The sequence below is a fragment of the Nilaparvata lugens genome, chromosome 2 (assembly GCF_014356525.2).
Source record: "Nilaparvata lugens isolate BPH chromosome 2, ASM1435652v1, whole genome shotgun sequence".
NCBI lineage: Eukaryota > Metazoa > Arthropoda > Insecta > Hemiptera > Delphacidae > Nilaparvata > Nilaparvata lugens.
In genome coordinates this window covers 70334660-70350373 of record NC_052505.1, presented here as the reverse complement: position 1 = coordinate 70350373, position 15714 = coordinate 70334660, and the positions used below count along the sequence as shown (strand labels likewise).

The 15714-nt window shown below is 33.7% G+C and overlaps 1 protein-coding gene across 1 annotated transcript in view; it reads right to left on the bottom strand.

Annotated features, from left to right (window-relative positions):
- The window catches only part of LOC111048855 (kinesin-like protein KIF23), a 57752-nt gene extending 44269 nt beyond the window's left edge, over positions 1-13483 (bottom strand). Inside the window, exons 1-4 of the mRNA XM_039421589.1 lie at positions 13229-13483; positions 9543-9624; positions 7967-8448; positions 4312-4482 (exon numbers count right to left, since the gene is read on the bottom strand). Of these exons, the coding sequence (XP_039277523.1) occupies positions 4312-4482; positions 7967-8448; positions 9543-9624; positions 13229-13233 (740 nt within the window). The 5' untranslated portion in view covers positions 13234-13483. The remainder of the gene's footprint in view (positions 1-4311; positions 4483-7966; positions 8449-9542; positions 9625-13228) is intronic.
- Between the last annotated feature and the right edge of the window lie 2231 nt (positions 13484-15714).

The window sequence follows — 15714 nt, the reverse complement described above, 5'->3', positions numbered from 1 at the left end:
TAATTATTATAAGAGTTAAGTGTATGGAATTGATGAAGCGGAATAGGTTGGAACGGTATTGATAGTATTTTTGGATAGATTCAACTGCGCTTAACCATTAAAACACTTCTCAGTCCTTCCCAGTTCTTCAAGTCTATAATAATAATTATGGATTGTCAGTTGGCAGAATTCATTTGTATTGGTATTGTGCAGTCTTCAAGTTCACAATGTCTGCTCATATTTCGAGAAGAGAAACGTTACCTGAGCGTCGTGACATTAGCTCAGATGATATAAATCCTTGATCAACCCCCACCTCCCCCCGCCTAGAATCTGCCACTGGTTGCACACAACATTATTATCGCACAAATCGATTGAGTCTCTTAAGGAAAAGGGGATTATTCATAAGTGGAGATTGTGCAAGAAGCGTGCAATGGTAATGAAAGTTCATTCGAAAAACGTCCGGTAGATGTGCAAGATCTTGCCGAGAAGAAAGGCCCATTAGAAAAGGTAACTAACCTGAAGTCATTAAATAATAGTATTTAACAATACTAGTGCTTTACAATTGACATAAATTGTATGTATATTTCAAGTTAAAACCAAAGATATCAGTAACTTTCTGAAAATCAAAATTTTGTAATAATTCCACGAAATCGGAAATAATATATCTAAAAATTATATTAGAAATGCTTTCTCATTTTTCACCTTAAAATTAATTGAATTTCATAATTCCATACTTTCTCACCAATTTCCGATATATTTGAAGCCATTTTTCTGGGGCGGGGAGGGGGTCGCGAATAGGGGGTCAAGTTTTTTCATTGACGTTGTCCAATACTGCAGAATCGTTCCAAGAATCTTTCAGTTACTTTGGAATTATTTCCCTAAACGGTCTTCTTCCATTAGAAGTAACTGACGATGACTATATAACCATGGTTATATTGTTAGGCTACTTTAAACTGAACTATGATGATAACTTATTGAAAACTGAATTAATGTGTTTTTCTTCGAGGTCAAACACCATCAAGTGTAAACTGTCAAGTGTCAAGAGCAACTTTAGTCTCTCACTTGTAATTATTTCTTTATGTGGTAATACAATGCACAACGGTTAAAATCACCAGATTGTTAGTTTCTCTCAGGTATTGACATTTTGAACTAGGATTTTTGATGAACGAACAAAGTATGAATGTGAACACAAACGAAAATAATGTCAACCTATTGTCATATTAAATGTTTGGCAATACTTTAAAACACATAAGCTTTGTATATTTTGGAGCACGTATTTCCCAAAATGTGTTGCATTGAATACAGTACTATTCAACACCGTTACAGCTTATTCCACTCTCGCATACACTGTAAATATTCTATATCCTTTGGCCGAAGTTTCTAAAGGAGAAAAATGATGATCATTTGAGAAACAAGAACAGTATTCAGTATTCATTGTACTGCATCAATGAAATAAGACAAAAAAGACGAAATCAGACGGATAGTAGATTGGTTAGAAGTAGTCAGGAGGTGATAATAATACTGTAGAAACTGGTAAGCTCCCCCGGGCTGAAGAACTTTTAGGATATTGACAAGAGATAAGATTCGTTTAGCTCTTCAAAGGTGCATTGCAAACATTGGTTCACTCAAAATGATATTGTCCTTTTAATGTGAATATTGCTTACTTTAACTCTCTAGTTGCAGGACTTCTTAGGCCTATGTTTTGGGCTATGAATACAGCGACCACATAATACCTATACAATTTGTACCATGTGGTTTCTGTATGAATAGGCCTTTGTCCTATTCAATAGGAAATCTAATTATAGATCACAAGATATTTTGAGGTCCTTTGTAGATTCTGATGTTACAGAACAGTTAGCAATAAATAAGAGATTAAAAATAGTAAGCAAGAGTAGCATTAAAGGAAGCTATAGAAACACTGAATAAGAAACTGATGATATGAACTCAAAAAATCAATTATACGAACCTATGAACTGTGTAGTGGATGTCTATATTGACTAATATATGTTATGCTATAACAACTTACCAGGTATTTCGGAAATAAAAGGGTATGATTAATTCAAGTCTTTAGTCAGCATGTAAAGGTGTACCTGTTGATATCAATTTATTGTTATAAATTAAAGTCGTAGCTCAATAATTATGAAAAATTGTCTGCTATAATGAGTGAATCAGCATAGCAGGAAATATGGTGAGACCCACCTACTCATATAGGAAGATGGTCTTCAACTCCAAATTAAACAAACCCATTGTCCTAGTTGCACAAAAGCCTGTTGAATTTTAATCATGATTAAATGCCAAAAGAACCAATCAGGTCAGTCTTTTTTGAAAAGAAGGCGCCTCTTTTCATAGCATTCAATCATGGTTAAAGTTTGACAGGCTTCTGTGCAACCGACCCTATACAGAGCTGGATGGCTACCGGCTGGCTGTTGTTTCTCCATCTCTTTCTATTCAATACCATTTCCTATCTTCTTCCTTGTCTCTCAGTTCAATGGCTACTACTTCCTCGAAACAATGGCTTTTGTATAATTCATGAGAGAAGAATTGAAATAAATTCAGAATTATCTAACTTTTTACTGGATGATTTTATCAAAAAAGCTAAAGGAATAAGACGTTCAGAAAATTAATCTGAGTTGAATGGAAGAGAATGGTTAGAAAATAAGGGGAATGCAAGTTAATTTATTTTAAAAATATCAAGCCCACAAAAAGGTTAAAACAAATCATTTTTTAGGCCTCAAATCTTTCTAACCCTAAAAATGTCCAACCCAAAACTTTTATCACTCCAATTAAACATTGTGTGGTGCAAGGGGGTACAGCCCAACCCCAATTAAAAAAAATCAACCAAAATAATATATATATATATATATATATATATATATATATATATATATATATATATATATATATATATAAAATAACATTTTCAGGGGTGCCGCGGGTTATAAATACTAGGCACAGGAATAATCTTAGAACTGAATTTCTACAAATTGCAAGATCTCAAAAAAGGTGGTTTTACACAGGTACAAAATTATATGCCTGATTATATATAGTAATTGTTAGAGATCTTTCGGGTATAGTTTTCCAAAACACAGTAAAAAATATTTTTAAGGAAGAATGTTTATGTAAAGTTGTTGATTTTTCAAATCAACTTCCTAGATTATATAAAAAGGTTAATTTGTTCATTACTCTAAGCATCATACTACTGTATATAACCTTTCTCTATTCTCTGAAGCTTAGTAATTTTGTAACTTTTAAATTCTTTATAACTTTAAATTCGTGTAACTTTGAAAGTTCAGCATGTAAAATAAAGATACCAGCATCTTTCCATCCTCCAATTGAGCTTCGTCAACAAAGGTGGTCAAGTCATATACATTCCAGTACTTGGATGATGGTCCCTAAACATATTTTTAAGTAATGGGAATCTATTACTACTGCATTATGCCTCCTTCATTGACAAATCTAAATATTTATCTATCTTCTATCCATCTATAAGACGAGATGGTGTCTGTCTTTCTGTCTGTTTTTATGTGAGCTCATCACGCTTGAAATACTTGACTGATTAAGCTGTAAATCTTCACAAAGATGATCGTTCTGAAAATCCTCCAAGGATAAGCCCTATCTACCTTCAAAGTTCATATGTTTTTTTTATGAAGGAAGTTTCCATTATTTGGTTTTCAACAAATCAGAAGTTATAATCATTACAAAATGTATTTTGTCTGGAATCGCAGTAGGATGTGTCCTCAACTGTCGCCTGCTGCAAGCGAGTCTCTAATTTTTTTACAGGCCCGACAGTCGAGACCAGCGACATTCGAGGCCAGCGACGGTAGAGGACTCCTGAAAAAGTGGCCTCAAATGTCGCCTGCATTAGGCGACAGTTGAGGCCACTCAAATTTTTGTACAGCCCCGACAGTCGAGACCTGCGACGGCAGAGGACTCCTGAAAAAGTGGCCTCAAATGTCGCCTGCGTTAGGCGACAGTTGAGGCCACTCTAATTTTCGTACACTCCCGACAGTCGAGGCCTACGACCGTAGAGGACTGTAAAACCGTCCTCTACGGTCGTAGGCCTCGAATGTCGTCGGTCTCGACTGTCGCGCCCCCAGGATTTTAAATTAATATGATTGAAGCAGATACTGTTACCTATAATTAAATAAAAGAATGATATATATAGTATTGTTCTGAAAAGAGAACAATGATATTGCTATTATTATTATTTTCATAGAAATTATAAACATGATTATCCATAACTTTCTAATTGACGTTGTTAGGTATTGGAAACAGTTTTAATCTTAATATTAGATGTGAATAGAAATACACATTAAAGGACAGTAGGCCTACCTTATTCTTGTGCAATCCTCCGTTTGAGAGTCCTCTAGAAGGTCATAGACACAATTATTGTAAATTTCTATGTACGTTATGAATACTGCAAATACGTTTTCTTCATTCACATCAAATTTTTGACTAGAAACTTGTCTTCCTCTCATAAGTATTTCAGCGGAAGGATCTTTTCTGAAAACAGAAGAATAATGTTTGATTTGAAGCAATAAATTAAAAATGAAGTTTACTTAGTAAAATTAATTTGCGATGAAAAATAAGTACTTTTTTAAACTATGAACGAGTTCTATTTCTAATTGAAATTGAGGAACGTAAACACGTTACGGTGAGTATGAACAAATAAGAAATATAAGGTATAATATAAGAAAAGTAAAAAATACTCTAGATAAGGAGTAAGATTTCTTAAGACGTGTTATCAGTCCAGCAGTCTAAGATCAATGTTATTCATTTTCTCACGGACTGTATTTCGGTATTAACTGGGTAAAATACGGGCGAACTTGAACAACATCCATGGATAGGAAGGAGCAGTTTCTCGAATTTGAATCATCTATTGTAGACTGAGACCTGAATCAAGGATTCTAACACGAAGGGAAATATTTCGTTATTCAAAGTTATTTGAGGTCTTGCGCTAGTATTCGGATACTAGCGGGTCGCCAGAGAACAACCATTGGCAGCCAAGTGTGAAGTACGCTGAGACACCAGGATTGGCTACCCGAGTGAGACATCAGCTGGGTCACCTGAATTTGGTGTCCGGCGCTAGAATCTGGTGACCCTAGATTCATGAGCGCAATAAGCACTAATGCCCCTCAACTCACTCGGACACTTAGCGACCCACTGGGTGCCGAAACTGGTGTCCGAATGTAATACGAGCCTTGGTTATTAATTTTTCAAATCCCATGCATTTTTTTCGACGAAATACATTTTGTTTTGTTGAAGACATGCATTTACGGAACTTTCAATTGTGTCATCCCAATACGGTTTTATCAGCATTATTAAAAAATTCAAATGTTCAAATAACGGTAGACAGGCGATTCAAGAGAGTTAGATATCGGTATTAGGCAAGAGCAATAAACTCATCTATTTCACAAGAGTAAGAGAGATAAGTTTTTCCGGATGTGAGGCAAACAACGAAAGTACTATAAATTAAAAGAATAATAATCATTCCGAAAATACTTTTTAAATGAACGGATGATTTTATATATAATAGGTACTGTAATCAGAACACATCGGAAATTGGTCTTGACAAAAAATTTCATTCGTTAATTGGGAAAAAATTATAACAAAGATAACACAGCTACCACAGAATGAATTACATCATTAAAATGGTATCACTTCCTCCTTTTTAGTTTTGCTTGAAATAATATATGATATCAGTACTCTAGTAGAATGAAAGAAACTTCAAGAAGTATATTTTGAGTTTATAGGAAAATAATAGGCTATGAGTTTAAATCGAAAAATGCCTGCTAAAAAAGGTATTTGACGAAATTAAACTAATTTATTTGAAAGAGAATGTTCATATTCATTATAGATAGGCCTATAAAGTCCATTTCACATGGTTTAGATACATTCATTTCACCTATAGGCCTAAATTATATGTTTCATCATATCCAAATAACACGCTAAATCAAGGTTTTTAAAAACACAAATACCGACTTGATTGCTACTACGGTCGAAAACAATGTCTTATTATTATTATTATCACCATTCTAATTTAAATTTATACTAAATGTTTATACATTTATACTGAAAATGATGCCCACATAAGATATTGTTCATAACTATATGATCAAATACCATCCCTTGGAGAGATTCAAACCAGGCGCAGCAGTAGCAGACTGAAGATGCGACGCTTCAGGGCAATACTTTATATTTATTTACTTTATATAAATATGAATACAGAAAACTACTTCAGTGTTCGCAAAAAGAAAAACACTACAAAAAAGTTTACTGGTTTAACAATTCACGAGAGTTGTAAGTAAACATATCGTGACCACAAATAGTAGTTTAACAACTTCCAGGTGAGTTTCATTATTAACACCCTAATTAATTGTGTTTTTTGTGCATCATTGAATGGATGAATAATTCATTCATTACATAGGCTGAACGTTTAGCTACAAGACTCGTTTTAAAATCTGGTTTCGATTGTTTTTTTTTTTTTGCTGTCATTGTATCCGATGCGGCAGAACAAACAACCCCAATTTGAAACAACATATCCTGAACAACAATGTATTCAGGCGAGGTGGGACCTTCCCGCAAAGGAATGCGCGTCAACAAAAAGCGAAAGAATTTACTTTTTACCTGGAAAGCAAGTCACCTGTATCAAACTTTTCCGTACCTTCAGTGAATCATCGCGATTCAAGGGGAAGGGCGGAAATAGCACTGTATCAGCTCACATGGAAAAGAGCACGAACAAATTCCATTACAAATTAGTAGCTTTCAGATATGCAACACTTGGATAATTTTCATCGTTTTTTACTTGGACGCATTCGTTGCATTACTCATATTTTTATTTATCAATATTGTCGAACAATAGCACAAGTTAGGGTGTGTGCACATACCCTTAAGCACGAAATAGACGTTCAATATTATTGTAAAATATAATACCTACTTATAACATTAGGCACACAACTGTAATAAACACATACACTGCGGCTTGAAATTATGAGTAAGTTGGTACTATATTGTACAGAAGCAATATACTGTAGTACACTATACTGTACTATAAAGGTTCGTACCCACTAGAACGTACCAGACACGGACCGTGTCAGACCATGCCAGGCACGTAAAATAACAACTATGCCCACTACAACGGATCAACAGCGTTCTATGCCAGTACATTACGCGTATGGTACGCGTATGATGCCCGGTCAGAAGTTGTTGGGAACGCGTCAGTTAGCAAGAGAATGTAGCGATGAACAGATGTACGTATTTTGCGGTGTTGTGAAATAGTGTTCTAATCAGTGTTCACATAATTATTTTTAAATAAATGGCTATTAGGCGATTATCATTAACAGAATTGGCAATGGTTGCAATTATTTTGGACGAGGAAGAGGAGAATAGAGGAACTCAGAGGCGCTATTGGATTCACGAATCTCTAAGAAAACGGAAAACTGAGGGGGAGTATTGGACATTATATAGGCACCTAATGGATGATGAAGAAAAGTTTTTTCGTATTTCCGTATGACGTCATTCCAGTTTAATGAATTGTTGAGAAAAATTGAAAATGGTATAACCACAACTAATGTATAACAACAACTAGCAAGTAGCAACTAACTAGGTACTTTACCACAATGGTGTCTACACTGGTTACCAACGCGGCGAATGCGCGGTTACAACGAGGTTTGCAGGCGTCACGTACCATGCAAGGAGCGTTTCGTCACAGACAAAATATACTGGAAAACAAATGTTGACCTGGACGTGCATGGCACGCTCCGTGCTTGGCCGGTGACGGAACGGTCTAATGGGGTGTATTACATATCAAATGATGCAAAGAATATTTTTTTGCATGTGTCGGTACGTGCACGGTCATGGTATGATACGTTCTAGTGGGTACGAACCTTAAGTACTATACTACATTGTACAGAAATATTAAGCGTCTTTTCAACCATGAAATTTGTATTAGGCCTATATTAAAATACTATCGGATGAAAGCACTCACTTTTTTGCTGATTTTGGGTTCCTCATAGAAGACATCAGCTCTCGTTGACGTTCGAGCAAGGCATCAGGTTCTGATTGAACATCAAATCCGTTCAATTTATCAGGTTTGAACAGGTACTTGGGTGCTTGACGGATGTTGATTGAATTGAAGAGCACACTGATGCTTCTGGGCATTATGCCGTAGTTATCAGGCGTGCCATCCATGGTGAACGATTTGCCACTATTGGATACTCCATACGTGAACAACAGGCCATTTTTCCCAGCGATCAGATTCTGCACCAATGGCAGAGAGGTTTCTGTGAACACCTGATCTTGATTGGCAGTTTCATCGAAAACGCTTTTAAATGTGAAGCGCATTTGTTTGTGGAGACCGGCGCCGGCGCGGTTTACATCGGTAAGAGTGAGCAGCAGGCTGTTGGCTGACTCGATCCTCACACACGACGACTCATTCTCGTTCTGCAGAGGTCGCACTCTGCAATAGACCTGCACACAAATCACAACAATTGATGCCTTCAACCAAACAAACACATCGAAACATAAACATATTGATTTAAATAGATGTAAAATAGATTGATTTAAATAAATGTAGCCTAAAATATGAGGTAGTATAGAGGAACCTCGATATAGAAACCTACATTCCAGGGGACAAATAAAAAGGGGGACTCTAGAAAGAATTGATTGATATAACGGGGAGGTTTCACTAACTTATATTTATATATCTATGTTATTCATTTTTTGATCATGTTTGCAATGAAAGATGGTGTTTTTCAAATACATTAATTCAAATGGAACCTCTTCAATTTTAGCGTATTCAAGGTTATCAATAGTTTGAATATACGTCCATGCATCTCTTTAAAAATCCAACTTCCTAATTTTATTTTTTCTATGATCCCATCAGCTTTAAATTGGAAATGTAGTTTGTGCTTACAAAACCCAATTGCCGAAGAATGCTGTTCTCATTAACATATGAGCTAATTAAAAGGTGAATAGGCATTTAAAAAATAGTTCTATTTAATATGCATTATTAAAATTTGAAGGAGGGAACATTATTAAAGTTATTGTCTTTATTATCGTTAGTGATAAGTAAACCTGCAACAGTTTCTACTTCTAATAAATTTAAAATCAATATTATTATGATTATACCTATAGTGAGAACCACGACGTTATAATGGCAGTGTTTGATCAATGGTATTGCTATCCTTGTCCATCATTCAACAAAGCAGATAGCGCTATCTCTTTCTTGCTTTGCTATGTTGCCAAATCGAATTGTAGAATTAATAATAATTTAACAAAATATTTCATCTTAATCATTAAAATTCATTATGAAATTATAGAAGAATATAATTTCTTGCTTGACAGAATATAAGATGATTTGATCATTTTAAACGAGAATGAACAGTTAATATTACATCAATAAACCTGTATCAGCTATCGTCTATAGAAGGCATTGACAGGAAAGAGATTGGCAACAATGTTCTGCTATCTTTCTCCACTGCCATTATAACGTGAACCTCACTATAGCCTACTCACTACTATTATAAATATTAATAGCCTACAGTCGGAAAAATGTCTCTCACCTGTAAAGGATGTTTTCCTTTGATATTTTCATTTGATCTAGCTTTCTTTATAGTACTTTTAACAGTGTTTTGCTTCATCCGCCTGCAAGCAAAGATTGACAATAAATTATATATTTGATAACAAATGAAACATAGTAACCTACTGTGATAAAGATTAGCTTCTATTCATATGTGCCGAGCACTATTTTTAATTCAGGCCTTTTCCCAAGTTATAATAGTAAATTTAATACGCAATAGACTAGAGCCATTATTGTGAGTTAGCGAAATAAATTATTTTCTCTCTCTCTATTATGAACGGCCATGACTTCGAGTTTCCCATGATAGATATTTAAAAATTGTGGCTCCGAGTCGTCGAGGAATGTAGATTATGGAATTATCTCTAAAACTTAGCCTTCCTGTCGCGACATAGAGTGTGATAAGTTGGAAAACAGCAAGCATTGAAATTATAACAAACTACCGATTTTGCAGTTACTATTTGGTCCAAAGGCTCTAGAAGCCACGCGACGATTGGTCAAATTGATTCCCTTCGCCCAATAGGAGACCTGTTTCTAAATACAGTTAGTGGAGGGGATTCCCCAGCCGAGAGACCAGATTACGTTACGGAGGACACTTTGCTAGGAGCACTACGAGAGTAAAGATGTAGTCATTATGTTTCGCCCTTTTTGGGCAGGTTTACAAGTTTATATCATTAGTTAATGTAGGAGCTAGTTTTATTTTTATTAAAGTTTAAATTTTCTAGTAGTGCCATGTCCTGAAAAGTTTAATTGTGTTTCTTCATCATGTATGAATAATTGTTTCTTCAAATAACCGCTAAGGTATGTAAAATAAGGTTAAAATATAATTTAGGGAATTTAATTGATTGAAACTTCCATAAGAGTATTGTATTAACAAAGCCTGTTATTTTTCAAGTTAATGATATTGGTTGAGAATAATCCTTTTGATTTTATTAGTGATGGAAGATAATTATAATTTTTTTTCTAAAGAAGTATAGAAAGTTTTCAGTTACGGTACGTTACATTTGAGTTATTGTTTCTGGAAATATATTATCGTAGAGTATTGCTGAAAGTCAGGAAGATAGCCTTTAAATTGGAATGAAATTTTTAAGATTATGTTCATATTGAGTTTATGACATTTTATAATTTTATATTTTTCAGACTCTGTTTTCTTATGTCATTAAGGCTTTCGAATGATTTAGTAAATTTTTATGATAGAAATCTTAATAGACGAAGAAGAAAGTTTTTCTTTTCCATGAAATTAATATTAATAAATGTTGGCTAGCGCACAAGTTCCCAACAATACTAGTCGAGCTACTATATGAAAAATTATATTTGATTTCGCAAACCAAACGAAAAATATCATATAAGTTAGCATCATTCCCATCTGAATTATTCCTTTCCTAAGAGTATTATATCAATTTATATAAAAGTTAACATCATAATTAATGAAGTATTCATTTTTCTAAAAGCATTATATTAATTTATTACGAGTGTTTTCATAAATGTTGCATTGTATATTAATGACACTCTGGCAAGTAAATCCGTTTTAATTCAATCTGTGAAATCAGAACGTCAAGATAAAATCTAAATTAAATAACAGAATAAACTCCTGTTTTAGCTTTTGATGAATTGTAGGAAGAGTTAGAAATTAATGCTGTAATACATTTATTTACAGCGGTTCATGTGTCCCCAAACCAACTTCATGTACTAACACCACTTTAGTTCCGCAATTTTATGTAACACCGCTTCAAGACACCCGTTCAGACGACAGGTCTAGGGACGTAAGAGGACGTCGCCGTCAAGCCAAATTCAACCGGTAAAAGTTCACCGCCAAAAACAAGGTGCTGTAACCCCGACGATAAAGCAACGTACAGACCAACGAAAGTGCAGTGTAGTGAAACAAAGGTTCATTCGAAAATGTCAATCAAAAGTGGGGATTCAAAATTATTATGAAATGGGTTATATGAGTTACTATCGACGAAATTTGGGTTCAACGGGCTTTTCTTTCTTGAGTAATTTCATGTTGAAATTAATTTGTTATTTTATGACTGAAATTGTTTGGTTTTGTGACGTATTGCTATCTAAACGAAGGATAGTAATGCGCCCCCAAATCAGATGAAGAATGTCAACAAAGTAACATGAAATTGTTGTTTCTGTTGTTCGCTTTTAGTTGCCAATGTTTATTGAAGCTGTTTGTATTTTTCAATTATTTCAAATTGTAGTGTTATTCTATAGTATAAACCTATTGAATCAGGCATGGCAAGATTAATTGAAGTTTTCTTGACTCTAGCCCGTTCACCTGCATGAATTAGGTATAGACTCAGGTATTTTCTAGATGTGTCTGCCTATTTCTAAATTCTAAATTTTATTCAAAATTATCTTCTTTATCATCTTTTAAAAAGGTCAGGCACACATAATAGTTCATTTTAGTTTAATGCCTTTGATGGTAATGAGGTTCTCGTGAATTTTTTTTCTAGCTTTTTCTAGAGTAGGTAGCCTACCCATAAAATTTCACAGTTATGAACAATGGGCGTAGTTTCCACTAGGAACAGGACACATCTCCTCGAATATCTGGCGAAAAGGTATTCCATACCCCCACACCCCCGGTGATCCCAAAGTTGGCTAATGTTATGATCCCCCCAAATTTTTCTCTGGATACACCACTGCTGAGCTGGATTATGTCACTGGAATTATTTTCTTATGCACTTTTAATGTTAACCTTTTACCTATCTATATCCTCAAAAAGAACAGAAGAGAGTCTATTCTGTTGGCCAACAAACTTGTTATGTGTATTTATAATGGTTCAGAGAATATGTGTTGACAATTTAAAGTTGATTGATGAAAACAAGACCACATACGAACAAAGACTCGAGCCTCTATAGTCATCAGTAAGAACTTACTAAGCTTGTTCAATTATAAAACGTTAAGTCGTAAACAAACAAAAACGCGCTTTTGCTGACAGTCAATAACCTGCATATTAATATTGTAAACGTGAATGGTAAAATTGAAATGATTAGTATTTAGCATATAGACAAACTGAAGGGTAATGGATGAAGAAGGTATAAAAGTATCAACTTTTATAGAACAAAATCCAAATAGGACTAAAGGCAAAATGCTAATACAACTTAGATTACCAGATGACATTTGACATGTCATCTGCAGTCAAAATACAAAATTAATGAGAATTTCGGATGATTGAAATATGAAAATAGGGTGAGAAATTATATTTATATTATAGGCTCCTGCAGCCACAGGACTGCTGGGAAGACGGATAAAGTAAAGTAAGTAAGTAAGGCTACCGAAGATTAGATTCTATATTAGATTAAATTAGAATACCTAACGGTAGATTATTCAGACAGGAGTAGGCCTAAAAGGTTAAAACTACAGGGCCATATAAAAAGAAGGAAACCAAGCTTTTACTCGTATTCAAAGCATACGGTATATAAAAGATTTTAGGCCTTTATGCATTTAAAATGATATCAAATTATTATGTACGGTATTGAAATTATGAACATGTTCATACATGTTTGTATGAAATTTTGAACATGTTCATGAAATGGCTTTTGAAGAGTTAAGACTAGTAGGTACTGTTGCAATTAAAGAAAGTACCGATATATCCTATTTGTATAGTCCTACAAAGAATACATAACTTAATGAATGTTTACAAACTTGTTGAAACACTGTACTTACTTCATGCTTATGACGAAACTCTATGTTTGTAAAAGCTCTTGAGTTGATAAAATATTATTATTATCGCATACTAGTTTTAATAAGCAAAAGTAAGATTTATATCCACATGCAACAAATAATACTGTCGAAGTAAACTATAAAGGCCTATAATTAATAAATTGAACTATAAAATCATAAATCATGCATGCCCCAACATTTGAACTTGAACTTCAAACCTCCAATTCCAATCCAACCTCATCTCAAACAAAAACAAAACTCAATTCAACTCAACTGACAATGACAAACTTCCAAATCAAACTACATGTATACCAACATGACTTGCTTGCCAAGTGCCAACTTCAACATATTGGAAAATCAAAAGAGTCCAATATCTTCCATAAATTCAAATTTTAAGTTTATTGATACTTTTAAAATTATTCGTCACAACTGAACAGTATTTTATACAATTATAACATGGAAACAACATGAATAAATAAATACTTTGCCGTGGAATTTAACCGTTATTGCATGATTTTAAAGTCATACTTACTTACAGAGCTGCAGGTGTGCATTTTGTCAACTAGAGAAATACACATTTCATGAGAAAAGTTACCAGATTTGATATTTTTATTTGATTTTGAAAATAATGTGGAGTTTATGATTGTTCAGGTTGAGTAAGATTCTCAATCAATATTTCAAATACTTTCAGGTTTATGAAAATTTCAAAGGCATTCATAGGGGCAGAAATTTAGAAGTAAATCAGAGTGCAGTTAATGTTTAATCAAACTTGACAACTTTGCAGTGTCTACTCATGCATTTTACTGATAGTATGGAATGTTTGTTATGGAAAGTTGTTACAAGAATATTGAGCAGGAAGTTGAGAGCAACTCTGTTTATGAAATTGCTTAGAACCAATTCAGATTATTAATAAGGAATGTGTTTCTCTTCTGGCTGTTAATCTGTTTATGCCTTTCAGATGTTTCTCAAATTGATTACAATATACAATACAATATGAATATTAATACAATTCAATTATATTTCAAATATGTAACTCAACAGCTGTTATAATATTTTCACTTTCCTTGACCTATTACCATAGGTGAGAAAAGTATTGCTTTCCGGAAAAAATTAAGGTACCACAATTTCTGAATTTCTATACGTTATTTCAAGGCCCCCTGAGTCCAAAAAAGTGGTTTTTGGGTATTGTCTGTATATATATTGTCACGTTATTCTTTATATTAAAATAACGATTAGCCTCCTGCTTGGCATCAGTCGGTAAAGCATGAGATTTAATATAATTAGGGCGTGGTTTTCTAATAGTATTCAGTCTTAAAAAAAAATCTTGATAGGCCTAGATATGGGCTTCTCCAATAACTCTTGTAATTCAATAAATAATAAATATATATAAATGATACTTATACTATAGAGATGAGGAATAAAAATAAATTGCACACCATGAATGTTCATACATATATTACATAAATAATGCAAAGATCAGTCGAGGCAAAAAATATATATAGAGCGATAAAAAATATAATATAAAAAATAGAACAATATTTGAAATCAATAAAAATATCACAGGCTAACTTTATATTCTAGATTTGTGGCACGAATCATTACCATGTGCCTTTATCTTGAAATCATATGCATTCTTTGGCATGTAGCTGTGACATGTACTTGCTAATACTTGTCGGCTTGGATAATTCAATCAAAAATATGTGCTCTAAGATCAGCTTGATAAATTAGCCACTAATAATCCAAATATATCTATATATTAAAATCTCTAGTATTTAGTAGATTTATTTGTATCGAATATATATTTTTATCTCAGGGTGCAAGATTCGGCACCTGACGGAATAGGTAGAGCCATTCATCTAGTGAATTAGAACTATGATAAATTATCGCAAATTGTATTGCAAAAATTAAATATTGTATGCATACGTTTGATAGCCTAGATTTCGTACTTCTTTGATTAAATAGAAATTTCTAAAATATTGATCTATATATTTTCTTTCAATTAAATACCTTTAATACTAATTTTTACTTGCGCAAGTATTACTCTTATTAATTTCTCAATTTATAATAACCCTTTCGGCGAGCTAGCTTTGATCATCAGATTATTCGAAGCACTAGGGCGCCCATCACTAAATTCAAATTTAATCACTCACGTGTCGAAAATCTTCTTGTAAGCCGCCGATGTCGATCCAACTCCATGTGGTCCGGGAATATGGTAGCCGGAATCGTCTCCTCCAAGGGGTTATAAATTTAATAAAAATGAAAAATGACTTCTGCTTCACAATAGCATCACGAAGTCTTTTAAGAAATTTAATAATTTACTTTAACTTTAATTTTTACAAAATTATTAATAAGGTACTTCGCTCTAAAATATTTGGGGTCCTCTTATGGTGGCATCTGGCTGGCGAGTGCTGGTTCTTCCTTTTCAAGTTTTACAGATCCTCTTTCCGACTTTCAAATTAGCATAAAATTTAAATATCTCAATCCTCCGC